An 18,818-nucleotide genomic window follows, 5' to 3' on the forward strand; every position below is an offset into this window, starting at 1 on the left:
CTGCAGGCCAAAGAGCAAAGGCAAGTTCCAACTGAGTCCTTGACAGTAATCAAGCACTGCGGCGCCTCTGGTCTTGTCTTGTGCATACCTTGCAAGTAGCATCATGTCTTCCCAGGGAGATTTCACCGGCACAGCACGCAAGCGCCTTGTTCCTTGGCTTCTATCTCAGAAAAAGAAAGTCCTGAAAACACACACACACACCCCTGCTTTTCTGCTTCAAGGCAGACCATTTCCCTCTAAATCTTCAGTGTATTGTTAGAAGCCCTTTCAGAACAAATTTATGACTTTGCCAGAAATTTCTTTTGTTCCTGTGCAGAAAGGATAGTGCCAGAACCTTGCCAAAGTAGCATTGAGTCTTCTCTGTTAATGTCCAGGAAACTATCCTGAGTCAGACCTTATTACATTTTAAACTAAGTGCAAGTACCAGCAAGTCTTTTCCATGATAACAGCCAGGGCCTGTCCCATTTCCTGATCACATTACGCTCAACTTCCAGAATTACATCTATGCAAATATTGTTCTCCTGCTTGCTGAGCACTTCATTGACAATTAAAGTGAAAAGCCAGCAAAGCTTTTCTGACCAGGATGGTGAGCGAGGCGACAAACTCACACAGAGACACCAACCAGGGACAAATGTTCTGCCTCTCTATGAAGAGCACCAGAAAAGGGCTCACTCCTTCTCCTAGACAATAGAGAATCCAAACTGAACCAAACCGCTCCTGGAAATATCCCTCTGTTTTCTGGAATTACTGACCCAACGAGGCCATACTCTAGTTCTGAGTCACAGTGAAAACATAAGGATTAGGAAAGACAAAAATTACACCTAACTGAGTAAGTCAAAGTTTTACTGAGAACACAAAGATACAGTAACTCAGATCTAAGTTAGATCAATAAAGCATGACAGCAGCTCCAGAATACTTAGGATGAATGGTGGCTAAGTCAAAACTTTAAACCTTTTATTGATACAATTAAGCTTTGGGGATGAACAGCGAGAAAGTCAGACAAGAACACAGCCAACCAGCTATTACCAGCATTTGCAAGGTTCTGGGATCTGCATTTTACCCAGACCCTCGTTCTCAGCCTTCTCCTTCCATCCTCAATGACCTAGCTAAGCAAAGTCCTTGAGTCAACTCATGTGGTTTCACCTGAGCCTACTTTCAAAGTCAAGACATGATTCAGCAAGGTGTTTAAGCAGATGCCTACCTTTAAGGTTGGGAGCAGCCTTGCTGACTCCAACAGAACCCAAGAGATTTCACTGGGAATATTCACGTGCTAGAGGTTATGCACTCACTCAAGTGCCTTACTGAACTGAGACCTTGATTTTCCTACGGACCGTGGGAAACAATTCATCAAGTTCCATGCTGAGGAACACAGCAGAGCTGCTGCTGCAGCCATCAGGACATTCCCTGCTCAAAAACACAGCACCCTGCCCCCAGCCAACCAGTGAGGTCAATGCTGTGGCATCTCCTCTGCTAGGAATATCAACAAGCCCTTACCAGGTTTGGGGTACTCCTTTGTTTTGTCTCAGGCTCCCTGGAGCTGTACAACTGCAGCAAAGGGAAGAAAGCTGTTCCACAGAGCAGCAGCATTTAGAAAGGGAGGAGGGCTTGCAATGATGAGTTCAGAAAATGTTAGAAGCAGTCCTTCCTGTCCCTCAGAGGAATAACAAATCTTCAGTTTTATACCTCCTACCCCCTAAGAGTAGAGTGTAAAACCACATCCCAGTGGACATGCAAGCCAAAGGGAATTGTGCAGCAACATGCCACAGAAGGAATGGAAGGCTTGAACACAGCATAGTCCAGATGTGTCATTTTTAGGCTGCTTTGAAATTTCAGCAAGAAAGCACAACTGTATAAAGCGAGCTTGCATGGACCTGGATGCATTTCACAGGCAGATCTACAGAAGCCTGCTAGGTAAACTCAAAAGGAACGACTACCCAAATATTCCATGACACAGTAACAGATCCATAAATTATTGGCAACAGATTACATCAAGTCTCTCAATACCTAGCAGTTGATTTATTTCATTTGGTAGCAAAGATAATAATGTCATCTGCATGATCTAAGTGGAAATGTAACAGGATTTAATGTGGACTTAGATGCAAATCCTTGCAACCACAGCCTGAAGATGACTTTCCAAGGAAAACAACAAACAGCCCTTTGTCCCTGCAGACCTCACTATTCTGCACTGCTTCATTTGCAAACTGCAAGCTCTGAAGACCCCAAGCAACAGATGCTTTGTGAGAAGACCTAGCCCATTCAAAGCAAGACTGCTTTCCCAACCAAAGAGCAGTCTTTGTTACTGGATAACAATGAGAACAGGGATAGTTCCCTGGGAAACATAATTTTAAAGTCAGATTTCCCAACTAACCACACCCAATTAGTAAGTAATGCCATGTTTTTAGAGTGATTATGGAATCCCAGCAGATTTTTTACCAGTTTCAATTTTGTGATTTTCTCTATTGTCACAACAACAACAAAAAAAGGAAACAAAACCCCTTCATGATCTTATATAGGTGGCAGGTAACAAAAGGCAAGCCTCTTCCTTACTAAAAAGGAGTAAAACAAAACGGAACAAAACAAGACAGAGTTGCAACATCAGAAGTTATTCACTCACGCTGTCTGGCACTCCCATTTTCCTTACAGCTCAAATGTGGTGCATCAGAGAAAGGTGCAAAGTCTCCATGGGCAGAACAGATGGTTGCCCTGCACGATGCTGTGCAGATGAATTCCTGACCTAGCAAAAAGCAAGCTTTGTTCTGAGATAGATACCCTGAATCTCAAAAGCCTGCACCACTGCAAGTGCTATCAAGGGTAGCACTTAAAAGCATCCCCTTAGCCGCTCTGAATGTAATGCTATCCAAATGAAAACGCAGGAGCAGAGCTGGGACTAGCACCAGCAAGCCATTTGCAAGTGTAGCCCATTGAAGACAATCAACTGGAATCAAAGAAGTCAAGGACTTGGAACCTGCTCAAGTTCACTGCCTCTCTAGAATTTTACCAGCCACTATGTAGAGGAAGACACCATTAAACAATCAACTCTTTCCATCCACCAGCTTCTCAACTGAACAACAGGCAAAAGTTCACTAAGTTCAACAGGGGAGTAAATATTTAGCTCTCCAGTTGCAGACATCAAAGCACCAGGATGCAGAAAAACCCTAAATAGGATCAGAGATACTACAAAACATACAAGGATGTGACCATGCTACTGCAATGACAAACAGCAGCTCATTATTTTGGAAGGGAGAGTGCAGGGCTCCTTTGCACAAAGGACTGGGTTAGAAGAAAAGAACCCAAATTTTACGAAGTGTGAAGGCAACAGACTGAAACACTCCAAAGGGAGGCACTTGGGAAGAAGGAACCTGGTGAAGGAGAAGAAGCCCCAGACACAGCATACCATCTACCGGACCCTGAAGGACACCGAGGAATAGAGGCCCAGCTAGACTGTAACTGTTGCCATGTATTTCTTATTTAAATGCAATTTGTTTAATCTCAAGTTGGATTCAACCATCAAAGGCTCTCTTCTGTAGCACACTGACAGTTTGCTCTAAATCTCTGCACCTTTAATCCTTTAATTAGCCAAGAAAAATGCAATCTCAACTCTTCCACCAACCTAAGCTAATTTTCTGCATGAAGCTTCCAACTCCTGTAGGTTACAGGCTTTAGCTGCTCGTGTAGCCAAGGGGAAAAATACAAAACAAAACACACACCCCCAACACCCCACTCCCACAGAAGCTGATGTGTGCTTCTCCAAGGAGCAAGCTCCTTGAAAATTCCTTGCAGAAACAGGAGGGACCCATTTTCCCATTGCAGTAGTGGGCTGGGAGGCATAATTACATCACCCAATTCAGATAAAGAGCCAACAGAGGTTTCTGGGAACAAGGCAATGTTTGCACAGGACAGAGATAAAATGAGTGTTAAGCCAATGCTTGGCTAAGAGAGTGTCATTAGTGGCTTCAGCCATCTTTCTCAGTGATTTAGGGATGGGAGCTCCTAAGCACGCAAACAGAACCCCAGTCGGTCAATCACTTTAGAAACTCTCTCCCAAAGAGGATTTCTCCAGAGAGAAGCCCTGCTACTTCTCAAAAGTGTCACAGCAACCCAGCTCTGAAGGAAGAAATGGAAGACTGCACAAGCCACCAGAGTATCAGGACAGAGACCCATTTAGGCAGCCTGAAATACATATCAGGTGCTTCATGCAATCCCAGCAAGAGCAAACTCAAGGAAAGACAATAGGGCTACCTAAATTCTTCATGTTTGAAGCCCTAAAAACATTAGAGTGAGGTATAATCTGCATCTGAACACAACCCTGACCATCTCTCTGGGTCAGGTGAGTCTTGCAGGGCAAGGCTAACGCAAACAGTGCCCCTGCTCAAGGCATGGTCATGGAGCACCTACAGGGACTGCTGGCTGGCCACATGCTGACCCCGTGTGACACGCAGGAAAAGAAGTTCAGGCACAGCAAGCTGTCTCTGCACAGCCCCTAACCATCCCATTCCAGCTGCAATGTGCCAGAGCCAATGACACTGCCCACTGCTGCAGCACTACACAGGCACAGCACATCTCTTTCTAGGCACAGCCTGCATGTCCATGCAACGCTGCATGGAGCCCAAGGCCATGCCTCCCATGTGTGTTTATCTGCCAAGTGTGGACAAGCTCTAGAAGGCCTTCCTGGTAGCTGGCCAGGGAGTACATGTGAACAGCAGCACCAAGAGTTATTAGGGATTTGACAATGGCATGAAGACTTGGGCGTAAGAATAACCTCCCCCTGAAGAGCCAGTGCACAGTGGAAGAGCCCTGTCAACACCAAAGGCAGAGGACAGGCATCAGTGCATCTTGCAGTTCTTTAATTTGCTTCTGTGTTGAGGTCTTGACAAAGATCAGCATGTGACCAGGGCTACCCTGCTTACACAAGCACTTTTGGTGAAGTCATAGTAAGATTTGGTTTGAGAAAAGGGGAGAAAAAAACCCCAACAGTCTGCTGGTTTTAAGCACTGGCAAAATACTCCCCAGGCAGTATTACAACCCCATCTTTACCTAGAACAAAGCACTTGGAATGCATGCCCCTTTCCTCTGAAATGATTTTAGAGGCACTGTGTTCACACTGTCCACCTTACTCAGCCCAAATCAATTCTCTTGTCTCCTCAGCAAGGAATTCAGCCTAATATACAAGCAAAAAGATCTGAGTAACAGTTGCTACATTCCACTGACAACAAATCCTGGTCACACAGTCTGCACCTTCAACACCCACATTAGCTACACGTGCAAACCAGAAATACAGCTGCATGTACATCTCTGGGGTTCTCTTACAAAAAAAAAACCAAAAAACAAAACAATGCAGAGCTCAATATGATGAGGAGAACTATCAGCATAATGATAGGAGAACCTCAGCATGAGAGCCTGTTACCAACCTCACCACTCCTGAGTCATGTAACTGTTCTCCACTGCCACAGGCCTCCAGAACAAGGCATTTCAAGTGCCCAATTAAAGGCAGGCAAATGAGTTCTGCAAGCTGCATTGCAAGATATTCATGCTACATTCAGTTCCGACAGGACAAAGAGGATGGGAGCAGCTGGCAAGGAGCTTTGGAGTGGAAAGCTGCACTCTGGGGTCCAGGCATCCAGCCTGGTAACCAAATCTCTGCACTGTCTTTGATCAAACGTATTACAGAACATCCTTCCACCAGCAGTCCTCAGGCTAACTACGGAAAAGCAGAAAACAGCAGTCCTCAAGGTGAGTACAGAAAAGTAGCAAACAGTTAGCAGATTTGCTCCAGGTCACAAAGCAAGCTCATCTCACAGCACCAAGCTGGGTAAATTTTTTCTCTTTTAAGAAAGAGGAAAAAATAAAAGAAAAAAAAAAAAGAAAAATTGTACTGTGCTCTGAAAGTAGCTAATCAGATTATTAAAGTGCTTAAAAGTTTAATGAAGAAATCAAGGCTATTAAGCAAACATTCAGCTTGATGTCTCTTTTCCTTCTTACCCACCCTTCCTCAATGCATTCAAAACCTCTTTTTGCTATGGTATAACATGTTTGAACAGGTACTGAGATACAAACAAGTCTTGGCCCCATCTCATACAGAATGGATTGGTTGCAGATGTTCTCCTGCAAGCTACATCTTGCCTCCTGCAGGAGCATTCATCTCCAAAACACATCATTTCACCTAGTTTGCCTGAAGCCAAAACTCAAAGCTTATTTAATTTTTAATTTATTTTTTTTTTAACTCTAACGTACCTACAGCTGTGCAAGCAAAACTCCATCTTGTTTTTCAAGGCACAGAGAGGTGAGCGACTAAGTTTAGACAAAAGTAACCAAGTTGGGGTCTTTCTAACCATCTTTCTCCTCACCTCTGCAGGAGCCAACAGCAATGTCAGCGGTGCAATAAAGCAAAACCCTGCTATATTTCAGAGAAGCCCGACGTATTTCACTATCTTCCTAGGACAAGTCAGACATGAGCTCATAGAGAGGCAGGTGAGTCAGTGACGAGTCAGACTAGCTCCTTAATTAAGCTTTAGGGGCAGATGATCCCTCGAAGGTGTAATCAGATTGGTATGACCAGTGGAAAAAGGGGAAAAAAAAAAAAAAAAAAAAACATTTAAAAAAGCTGAGTGAACTGCTACACCCTTGCTGAGCCATGCTGGGCAGGCTGAAGGCAGCAAGCTACCCAGAGACCCCAGCATGCAGGAATACCTGGCCATCCTGCACTACTCCCTGGCAGCCTGTGTGCTCAGTTCCGCTCCTCCAGGGAGCGGAGAAATGCTGACTTCCCCAGCAAGCAGGTCACACTGGGGTCACACTGTGGTCACAGTGCCATCTCAGGTGTCCAGTGTAAGGGGCACTCCAGGAGCACCCAATTCAGAGGCAAGGGCTGCCAACAGCTCTGACCTGTGTGGTGGAGAGGGAAGAAGTCACAAGCCAGTCATTCCCAATCACTAACAGAATCAATCTTGGCCAGGTGATTTATCAACATTTGAGATGCTACCAAGCCATCTTACTTAAGAGAAAGGCCCCACGAATTCTGTGTTTTGAAAGTTTCTCTGAAAGAAGCTGCAGAGCATGCATCAGAATATCAGAGCACTGAAACAAAATAGTGCCATTCAGCAGGGTGACTAACAGCATCAGAGCATTTTTGTTCTCCTGACACCAGACATGCAGCATGGAAATGGTTTTCTTCCAGCACGTGTCCCTGTAAATTCATCCTGGAACTCGTCTCGCCCATGCAGCTGCTCTTCCTGTGCTGCAGCGCTCCCTCTGAACGCCAGCAGCATCAGCACAACCCAGCTCTCCCCATCTTTATCTTGCACAGATCAGTCTGCTGATAAACAATCCCTGAAAGACAGACTCCAACCTCAAGAGGCATGGCAAAGGAAATGGGCAAAAATGACTCATCAGAGAAGTCAGCACACAAAGGGAATGCCAAATAAAGGTCAAATTTATGAATTCCTTATAGAAACCGACTGCAATGCAATCGCTCCACATGCTTTGTCTTTGTCAAGCCTTAGAGAACTAATGATTCTGAAGAACACTTCTGAAGATTTTCCTAGGGCATGAACACCTTCTTTTTGAGTGCCAATACCATAAGAGGTTTTAGTAGGATATCTAGAAGTGCACAGACTCCTTTCTGTTAAAGTCCTGTTTGCTCATATGCCCATAAGAACTCATCAAGGATGGGTCTAAAAAAATGACTAAGAATGAGCTGTATGAGAGGTTTGCAGGAGAAGAGATGGGAGACAAGGAACTCATTGCAAAACCAGCCACCACCCTGCTGATTAACGAAGAGGGATCATTCAGTGCTCAGACACTGGACAAACATCTCATGGGAAGACTCTCTCTCCCACCCATGGCAGTGCTGATGCTCAAATGCAGACAGAGCGGATGCACTGCCTGCCCCGCTGCCGGCTCTGCAAACACCCTTCAGGCTGGGCACCAAGCCCAGTGGCACCACTCCCATCCCTTCCCCATGGGAATCCCTTCCAGCCCTGCCTTTTAAGGGGAGGGTCCGAGGAGCTCTGGGTGAAGGTCTGATAACAAACCTGGGCTCACTTTTCTCCCACTGTAAGGTCAGGAGGGAGGCAGCTCCCAAGCACAGCTCACACAGTTGAGCTAATGAGCCCCGACAAGTGCCAGGATGAGTTTGTTAAGGCTCAGCACCACAGTTAACACAGCACTGGGACAGCACTGTGCTCTGCCTACAGAGAAGGAACAGGCTTTCCTCTAGTCATAGCCCCCAAATGGCCTGTGTGTCAGGAATTTTCACACCTGTCAGGCCCAGTGCTGGTAAAGCTCAATATCTCAAGCAGGGGAAGCAATAACCCAAGCACCACTCAGGCTTCAAGTTTTAGCCTGAAGACACAGTTTCAGTTGCCTCAAAAGTTAGTTTGTAGAAAGACTCTGATGTCCTGTAAACAAAGCAAAATAAGAGGCCTGAAATCTAAAGCCAGTGATAGGGCACACACAGCTAGCAGCAGTGTCCATCTGCCGCCCTTGGGCATCTCACATCAGGGGTCTAAGTGTTTTACAGCATGGGATCGAAGTCCTGTATTTGAGGGTGGGTATGCGGAAGAGGGGAAGAGGGGGAGCGGGGGCAGAGGGAATGCCTTGCGCAGTGTTACCCAGATCACATCTAAATCACAGGGCAGGAGCAGCTCTGAGGCTGGGCTGGGAGCCAAACGCAGGCAGTGCTGCACCTGAGCAGGGCATCTCCTCTCCCCAGGAGGAGAGCGTGGTGCACCTCAGGGCACAAAGCGTGCAGGGAGGAGAGCCCCAAGGCAGTGTGGCCATCATGGCTAATGGGGAAAACAACAGGCCACAAAACATAGACCCAAGTCTTGTATCATTTGTTTAGGAAAGCCAGGTCAGCCTTCAGGTGCTGTTTTCCTGTTTCCTCTAACACTTTTTTCACCTTTCCACAAAGCTGAATTTAGATGGACTTCAGCAGCTAACACGTATCAGCAGACCATAAAACACTGCTTTTTATCAGACATGTAATATTTTGCTCTGTTAAGAAAACTCTCACAGAATACATTTAAAAAGAAATAAAACAAATGAGGGAGAAGTAGCACTCTCCTCCTGCGGCTCCACCAAGGTTTGTTCCAATGTTTAAGTGTTACCTTGAACAACTGGAAACGGTAACGTTTGTATCAATACTCAGGTCTATTTGCAAGAGGATCTAAGCTCTTACTGGGGTAGTTATCCTGCTGTGTTTACAATAACAAATCTGACACACCTGCACATAGCAAAACCTCATGAAAAGATTTCCATTGCATAATAAAGTTCACGCTCTTTCTACACAGAAGCCATCCCTACTCAGGACACTTCTTTTTAAAACACAGTAAGAATTTCTTCACAGTATATGGCCTGCCAAGCACTGCAGCTAAACCCTCAGCACACAGAGCACCACCAATGCAACACAACAGAATTATTCTTGCTTAAGCACACCTCCAAACTGCTGTGTGCTCTGTATAGAGTTGGCAGGGACATAATATCTTTGACAAATGCGGTATTTCAGCTGACCTAAAGAAAGGAATGATCATCTCCAGGGGCAGTCTTTGTCTGCAGGGTGAGCAATACCTCTTGCACCAGCCTTCCTGAAAAAATTTACCCAAAAGCGACTTATTCAACAGCCACTCAAATAGTCTTTGCACAACTTTTTTTTTTTTTTTTTTCTTTTCTTCTCTGTAGGGTTGAAATATCTTCTAACAGTGCTCAGTAGATGCTGTTTAAGTTGCAGAATGGTATGGGGGAAACTGGCAACTTATTAGGAAACCCTCCTTGCCCTGGAGCTGCTGCCTCCCTTCTGGGCCAGCAGCCGTGACCTTTGGAAAGGTAAGGAGACAACTGTGCCGATGCCTCTCTCAGCTCTGCCAGGCTGCTTTGCATGCACAGCACTTGTGAAATCCAGGAGAACTCAGCAGCTTTTACACCCCAGCCCAGAGGCAGTCCCACTGTTGGATGCTACCAAAAAAAAAAAAACAAAAAAAAAAAACAAACAAAAAAACCCAAACCAAACAAAAAACCAACCAAACAAATAAAAAACACCGAAAAAACCCCAAAAACCAAACCCAAACAAAAAAAAATCCCCCTCCCCCCCAAAAAAAAGAAAAAAAAAGGAAAAAAATTCACTCCAAAAATCTGCTGGTTCGGAAACTTTGGCACTTCTGGCGCCTCGGTTTCCCTTCTCTAAAATGGCGACTCCACTCCTGATTTGCCTACCAAGCAAAGGTGTTTGCTGATTAGGGAAGTAATGTTTGTGCAGCACTTTGAAGATTTAAAGTACTACATTAATCCTGTACGTTGTTCTTAGGAGAAGCCAATTTTTAACTAAGAGGAGAAAAAAAGAAAGAAAAGCTGATTTAAATAGTGACCCTCCCCTACTTCAAGATGTTCACTCATCTCCCAACATCAGCTATTCTTATCTCTAAATGTTTTTTTAACCCTTCCTTCTCACAGTTCTCAGAAACCACAAGTCTCATTCAGCTTTTATTTGAAAAATGGCTTCTTTCCAGGCTCTGGCTGTTTCTTGTAAAGTTAATTCCTTTGGTAATACTGCTGGAGGCACATTGGTATGTTTGGTGTGTGTATGTACACATATATATTTTCCCCCTTTTCACACGGTGTTGTTTTTATATATGTGTAGTGAAAGATACCTAATCCAGGATTATGATTCTCTTTATTCCTTTCTCATGAAAGTAGGTGGGGCTTTTTTTGTGCAAGTTGCATTGATGAAAATTATGTTTAATTATGCTTTTTCCTCTCCACATAGACAAAAAAGTCTCCTTAAAACCAGAAAAAGTTTCTTGCACCTAATTTTTCCCCTCTGAGTTTTCCTTCAAAAATAGCTAAAACCTTAAAACAAATTTTCTGAAGAAGAAAAAAAAAATATGATGCCAGCAAAACTAGAAATTGCTTGTACGAAACAGCAGAGGGATCTTCTGCCCCAGCGGGGGACATAAGCCCTCCCCATCCTATGTTTTAATGCCTCAGGGTTTTTCACTTGCAGGCCCCAGGAGTAGAGTAGGATCCCTGTAGTGAGCTCTAACCCACCTCCAGTTACAGTGAGAGGGAATTGGCCACAAGCATTGCAACCAAGAAGCTAAATCCTAGTGGGGACAGGAGGTCACTCACACCACCTGATGCCTGCTGTCTCCTAGCAGGGCAGGCATGCTGGGTGCCCCACACTGACCGTGCTCTTTGAAGATCAGGGCACACACTCAAAGCAGGAGACCCACATTTTCAGTTCCCAGTGCTGACAAATACTAGTTCCCACAGTAAGTAAATAACTTCCCTTCTCACCCCTCCTGGGCACCAGTAAGTTTCACGGGGTACAGACTGTCCCTTACAGTGTGGTTCTGCACCACAGTTCAGCTCTGTCACCATGGAGGGCACTGGTTTAACAGAGCACAGAGCAAACCTCCTGCTCCCACAGAGAGGCTACACTGCTTTAGCAGGACTTACAAAACAATCTGGGACATAAGGGGAAACAAAATGCAAGACAGCTGACATCACAAGGCATTTTCTAGAAACTGCTCCACAGGTCTGTATAGCTGCTAGTAAGGAGTAACAGAAGATGATAGCTGGTAATAAAAACAAAATATATATGACAAAGATATTACAGGGAAAAAACACAATTATATTCTAATGGGAACCTAATGCACTGAGATCTCATTTTACTCAAGCATAAAAACCCAAACAGAAGCCAGCAGGCCCCTCCTGACTCGTTCTCACAGGTGAACTGGCTCTTCCCAGCTTTGTGAGCTTGAAAACACCTCCCTGCCGTGAGAAAGGCACCTCCTTCAAAGACAATAAGCCTGGCTCCTCTCTTTCCAGGTAGATGACCTAGGACAAGCTACTTATGCCTGAACAGCCTTGGTGTTAGGCCCTGTAATGTCACACAGAAGGAAACACCTCAGAAGCTCCTCAAGCAAGAAAACACAATTGCCACCTCTCCCTGCACGAGAGCGAGAGCGAAGGTGGCAATTGACACCCGCCCTTGCCTCCCCACCTGCCCTGTGCCAAGAGCCCAGGCATGCTGGAAGCAGCCTCTTGAGGCAGGCACAGCTGCTGAGGGCTTAAGGAAGCCAAATCTGAGCCACTTTTCACCTGAGACAAATGGCCAAGTACAGCAGCACTGCTGATCTGCCACGAAGGCTCACAGCACTGCATCAGCCAGCCGCAACCCCATCCCCTCCTCCATTGCCTTCTCCTTCCAGGTTGCTTCTCCCCCTTGGGAGTACAGCACCTTTTCCATTTCTCTCTGCCTTAACAAGTGGGGGCTATCACCAGTGAAATAAACTCTGCTGGGGAACCTGCTGGGCTGAAGACATTTACTATCAGTGGCCCGCAGGTGACCGATCTGTCTGCTCGTGGAGCTGCAAACCCCGTGCACAAACGAGTCCCTTACAAGGGCCCTTCCCAGCTGCCCTGTGCAAACAGGCAAAGCCCACACCACTGCTGACAAGGAGCCTCTGAAGATAAGAAAACCCAAAATCCTGTAACAAGGCCACGTTCAATCCCCTTCTCCTGACAGCTTTAAAGACAGTGTTAAAGGGTGAAACCGCAAAGCTCAGATTACACTGACCAACACACCACCACGGAATCACAAAGCTAAGATTTCATAGGAACACTCAGCACAGCCACACACGTATATTCACTGAGAGAGTCACCAGCCTTTAAAAAAAGCTTTCACTGATGATACTGAGAGATAATCAGCACTCAGGACATACTGAACATGAACGGAGTTACTGAAATGATGCACTATTTGAACAGATTATTTAAGAGAACACTGAACACGTAATTAGGGACAGTTGAGTCAAGGCAATGTACACATCTAATTGCCCTCTGACTGCTTCACTATGCTTATGCATAGTCCTCTAATTCATTTTATAGAGGCTGGCAAAAAAGTCCCAAATTTACTATGTGGATCAGAATACAGAATGTATTTAAAATAATAATGGAATGAATCAATCTGAAATAGAAATACTGAGATAGCCCAGCCAAGGAATCTGTTCTCTCAACCACAAAAACCTGTTATTGCTTGTGTGGACTAATTTAAGTGCATTCTTTTCAGCTTCCTTAAAATGCAGCTTTTTCAAATTCACTAACCCCAGCCAGCACAATCCACTTAGTTGCTTTCATGCACATTGCACACACTATTATCCATCTTTGAGAGCAAAGAGTCTGAAATCTGAGCATTTTCTGATGGCTGTAGGTACAGATGAGTTTACTGAGAACAGGAAAACCAGTGAGCCTGCCTGGAACACGGACTGCAGTTTTGGAGAGCTCCATGTTCCATAACAAACCCTGCAAGGACCAACCCAGCTCAGCTCCAACCTACTGCAGGGCATGAGAATAAACTGCTAAACTCAGGTATTGCCAACACCTGAATTATGCAAGTCTCCCAGGGCTTGGTGTCTTTCCTCAGCAGAATCAAAAACTTGCAAATAAATTTCAGTCTTCATTAAAAAAACTTAAAGCAATTTCTGCCTTCTTCTGACTATCAAGAAAAGTTTTAAAATATTTAGTAGATGCACCCTAAAGGCTCAAAAACCTGGGAGAGAATAAGAAGAACCTGTTTGTCTTTTTAAAAAGAGTCTCATGACTTATAAGGTGGTATCTTGCTTTTGGGGATGGGCGGACCAGATTCATTTTTTGATAGCTTGCATTTGGCAGTAACGTTAACTTCTACTTACCTTGACAGACAATTTATATTTTTACTTTCCTACTGCAATCATGCTTTCCCCCATTTAACAGGTTCTGCTAGTGGCAGGTGATTGCCAAATATTTTTTAGGGGGAAAAGGGAGTGCAGTTGTTTATTTATTTATCTGAGCTCCAAGTGGGTGGGGAAGGTCGGCATGCAACTTCCAAAAAAAAAAAAAAAAAAAAAAATCGAAGGTGGCACACTTCTGAAATGCCTTGTTTCCTTCTGCTGCAGAAACAAGAGGAGATACTGCAATGTATGGGCATATGGGAATTCTCCCACAATAAATGAGACACTACTCTGCTTAAGTTCTTCCTTCACCCAATTCAGAGGGCTTCTCCCTCAACCACCTACTCTCTGTCCCATCATCACAAACAATAACTGTTTGTTCCTTTGCAGCACGGTTTTCAAGAAGGTGTTATTGGATGAGGGTGCATCCGAGAAACTTTGCTCAATTTAGACCATAAAGGCTTTTGTTTTCAAACACTTCAATAGAGTTTCAATTGCTAAAGCCTTTCCTTCTGAAAAGGCCGATTAATCTGCTTATATTCTTACTCGTACACTGAAGTCATTAATTAAAAAAAATAATCAAGGATGCTTATAAAGTCCTCTGCAATCCAATCTCAATTTGTCATCATTAATTAGATCAACACTGCATACAAATGAGACCTAACCTGATTAGACAGCATGTTTTACTGGAATTCCTACTTAAGGTCATGAAAGACTTCAGAGAGAAAATTTGCAATATTTTCAAAGTGAACTGCTCATACATATGGAATCACCCTGTCACCTAGCATCAGTTAGTGTTTCTCTTTGTAATTTTGACCTTTTTTTTTTTATTTCCCCCCTCCCTTTAATTAGGAGCCCACCACAACTCCGAGCAGAGAAGCTGTCACACTCATCTCCCTCCCAGCCTATATTACACAAATACTGCTTATTTTGCAAAGGGTGTCCATTGTCCTAGGACAATAAACCTCCTCCTCGCAGAATTTTGAGGAGAAAAAAAAATACCAAAAAGTTTAAAGAAAAAAAAATGGTTCCAGGTCTGTTTTCAGAAACATACCCTTTAAGTAACCAGCAAGTACACTCTCTACTTTCCCCCACCTCCAACAGAATCCTTGTGATCTAAAGGCACAAAGTGACTTAGAAACCTGAAGCACCTTCACAGGTCTCCAATCACTCCATGAAAGCAGCTCTTACTTTTTGGAGAAATAATCCATTCCTCTTACCCAGCTCACTGCCTTTGCTCCCATGACCTAATCTGACATGACTCAGCCCAGAAGCTCGGAGGAGCTCTGGTGAAGCACACTGTCAGCCAGGACAGGGCACTCTCTGCCAGGCACAACCACCCCCTTCCCAGAAGGACAAGGTGGGTCATACTGGCTCATCCCCCCCATAAAGGGGGAAAGTGCAACACAGTGGATTTCCTTACTTAATATTGTTATCCGAGAAACTGCAAGAGGGAAAACAGGGAAAAAGAAAGAGAAAACTAAACCAAACTAAGAAACAAGGCTTTCAAGTTTTGGACTCTTAATAAGGGTGGGGCCATCAAGTAATTAAACTTTTAATAGGTCACTGCAGTGGAAGAAACTCTTCCAGTTGGGTAAGTTTCTAATCCATCATTAAAAAAGACGACAGGCATTAATCAAAGTGTATGAAGTCACATGTGGGGGGGAGCAACTCCAAGAACTTGCTCTTGCTGAGAGGATGGGGCAATCACTCCTCCTTTCATCAACATTTCATGCGTGTTTCCACACTTCTCAGGACGACAGTGGGAAGGAGAGCCTTCACGTCCTTCCCCACCCACCCCACTGATAAAGCTGTCGAACACAGATTACCAACTGCTCAAGAGCTCATGTGAAACGAGTTGGTGGATTAATTAGCAAAGGGCAGAGCTCCGAAGATGGATAGATGCTCTACTTTGCAAGGCATATTGATTGAAGGTCCCCAGCCAGCACCACATAATCCACTGTGAACGCACAGCACACACTGCCAGCCCCTGCACCAGCAGCTAAATCTGGGTCACTTGGCTCAGTGCAGGGACACCTGGACCAGACTCCCTCCTCCCTAATCAGACAGCTCTTTAAGAGCCCATTCCTTTAGTAAAGCATATGGACTTAGACCTGAACATACTGCAACATGCATGGGGAATACACCTTCATCTGCTGGTCCACATAAGGGCAATGAAAAAGGAGGAAAGGCTAAATGAGCCTCTCCCCAGGCTGCAAACATCTGATGACTGTAGTCACTAAATAATGATTTTATTTCTTTTTCACAGTCAGCATGTAATCTGAGCTTTGACCACTACCTAGATCCACATTAAAATTCAGCCCTCACTTCTACCCCAAAAAGCCACTATCATTGAGGCACAACATCTCATTTAAGCTTGCTAGTAGCCCTCATCTCTGCTGGGACAACCTACATACGTTCAAATCTCATTTCAAAAGACTGCTTTTGTAGTTGAAAGGACAGCATCAAACACTCTGGCTCCTTGCAGCTGCGTTGAGAATTCTTTGTACCATACGTATCAAAAGAGAACGTCTTTTCATATCTCCTTCAAAGAACCCTCTCCAGAACAGCCAGCAGAAATCCCAGCCAGCATTTTCTTGCCCTGAGAAATGGAAAGTAGAACTGACCAACAGTTTCCTCATCTAAAGGGAATTGAAAATAAATATTGTGCGAAGTGTAATAGGAGAAACAAGGACATGAAAACAAGCGCAAACTACAGCAGAGCATCACTCCCCAGACTGATGAGTAAAAAATGTAATTTCAATTTCATTGAAAAATACATCACTCTTTTATGCATAAACAAATGAAAATTTGGTTGTGACTGGACTGACATTTTAACCTCATTTAACATGATTTTATGAACAAAGTTTTAATGTCAGTTCTAGAAAATTTTACCAGAAAAGGCTTTTAAAATATAAGGGATGTAACCTTATAGTGAGTGATCTGTGGTTATATGGCATCTTTTTCCAGACTAGAGCACAAGGGCTTTGCTGCTTTGCTGGCAGCAGTACCTGGGAGCTTGTTTTTTAGTTGCATTTGCAGCTAGATTGTATCTGAGATCAAAGCAGTTCCTCAGATTAAAAAGAAAAAAAAAAAAGCCCACACTATTTTAATGCTCTTAGTTTTTTTGTAAAAGCTATCTTTTTTTTGCTCAAAAAAAAAAAAAAGTTGTTGCTTTTATTTGCGTAGCGTGGGGCAGGACATTGTTCACTACACCTACTCCAAGTGCCTGCAGGAGAGGAAGGCAAATATTGAACATCTTTAAGATAGCAATAATCTCCATTGTAAACATCTCTACTCCAGAGCCCTAAATCACAACAGCTGGACTTCCAGCTCCAGCAGTGCTGTGTCCTGAGCCATGAAGTCTCTAGAGCTTGAACAATCAAGCCAGCGCCACCAAAGATCAACAGCAGGGCTTCTGACGTTTCAAGCTTCTGCATTTTTTTTGGTAAGAAAAGTAGTATTCTGACAGCAAAGTGTAAATAAAAAACCCAAAACACCAAACCAACAACAAAACTCCACAATAAAACAACCCCACCCCCTTCAACAAAACCTCAAACAACACACAGGGCTGACCCAAGCTGGTGACACACTGGGGTTCCCATACCAGCTGCAAGAGGAGAAGGACACAGAAAATGACAGCCCCACTCTCCGTGGGTCTGAGCAAGGAGCACCGCCTCCATCCTGCTGGCATGGCCCTGCATGCCAAACCTCACACAAACACAGGGATGAAGAAAGCAAGGGAAGCACTGAGGCAATGCTAATGCCCACCTCAGGTTTTACACCAGTGCTCTTGCTAGGCCCAAAATGAGCACCACTCGTTCATCACACATGGTCTCTACGTGACTGGCTTTTTGCAAGGCATTTTAGTCTTCTGGGATTTAGTGATATTGCTGAGGGTTAAATTCCCACCACACCCTCTCAGAGCAACCAAGATAAATGTCTCCCTTCTGTGTGACACATCACGCTCTGCAGAGGACTCGGGTCACTTTGTTCTTGCACAAGCCTGGGTATGTATTACATGAATAAAGTCACTGTGGGCAAGGGGATCAAAGCCAGTGAAGAAGTGAAGGGATACCGTGTCCTTACCGTCCATGTTGCTGACTTTGCTGTGCTGGACTGTTGAAATGATACATCGAAGCTGTGAGGTCCTGGGTAGTCTGTGTTGGAAGGGATGGCTGGGGAGGGAGAGAGGGCGTCAAAAGTGGAGCTGGGCTGGGCGTAGGGCGAGGGGGCCGTGACGCTGTTCTGCGCGTGCTCCGTGTTATAAGGGCTGGTGGAGGAAGAGCCATTCTGGATCTGCTGGTCCATGCTGTTCAGGAGCCCCAGGTTCGTGTACTGTGGCTGCAGGCAAAGAGAAGATGCACAGGAGCATTAAGAGGAGCTGCATCAGCACAGGCTGGCCAGACACGGCACAGCCTCCACCATGCAGGATGCACAGCATCATCTCAGCATCACCGTTCCTGTCACACCAGGAGGGAGATTTTCAAAAAATATCCCCCTCTTCATATTGGTGACTGAAACTGAAAGGAGTACAGCTTCTCACAGTCACACACACTGGATCAACAGCAGAGCTGGGAAAACAGTCTGTGCATAACCAGGAGGTGATGTGCAGGGCAGAAAGCCATCACAGGGAGACAGGCTCGCTATGTCTAGCAACACGCAGTCAGACCTTTTCAGAGGCACTGCTGTAACCTGATAAAAATCAGCAGGTTCACTACAGTGCAATTGGCTCTAACTTGTACAAGGCTACACCATCTTCAACAGTCTGATGCTCTGCACAAAGGCTGTGGATCTGATCCCACTACACAGGCTGGCATTAGGACCTCTAACTCAGGTAGTAATTGTGCTGAAATGTGACTCACTGGAAAAATGGTTATGTGCCACCAGCCTATCTGCACCATGTATTCAACTCCCAGTGATCAATACGGATGGTGGTAGAGAACTGAAGTTCTGATCAAATAGAATGGAAACAGACAACATGGAAGGCTTCCTCTCATGCTTAGGAATGATCAGTTGTACAGTTAAGTGTAGTTACCCAGTAGTAGTAAAGCGCTACATAACACTTAAGTAGCCTTCAAGTACAAACAATATATGAAATGACTGGAAGACATC

General features: G+C 44.7%; 1 protein-coding gene across 4 annotated transcripts in view; it reads right to left on the bottom strand.

Annotated features, from left to right (window-relative positions):
- TP63 (tumor protein p63) overlaps positions 1-18,818 on the bottom strand; it is a 101,970-nt gene that overhangs the window by 31,819 nt on the left and 51,333 nt on the right. For all 4 annotated transcript variants that reach the window (XM_066193356.1, XM_066193357.1, XM_066193358.1 and 1 more), the window contains exon 4: positions 17,793-18,047. In XM_066193356.1, coding sequence (XP_066049453.1) covers positions 17,793-18,047 — 255 coding nt within the window. The remainder of the gene's footprint in view (positions 1-17,792; positions 18,048-18,818) is intronic.

This window comes from Chamaea fasciata, unplaced genomic scaffold, assembly GCF_029207755.1.
Source record: "Chamaea fasciata isolate MVZ Bird 193981 ecotype frontalis unplaced genomic scaffold, bChaFas1.0.hap1 SCAF_11, whole genome shotgun sequence".
NCBI lineage: Eukaryota > Metazoa > Chordata > Aves > Passeriformes > Sylviidae > Chamaea > Chamaea fasciata.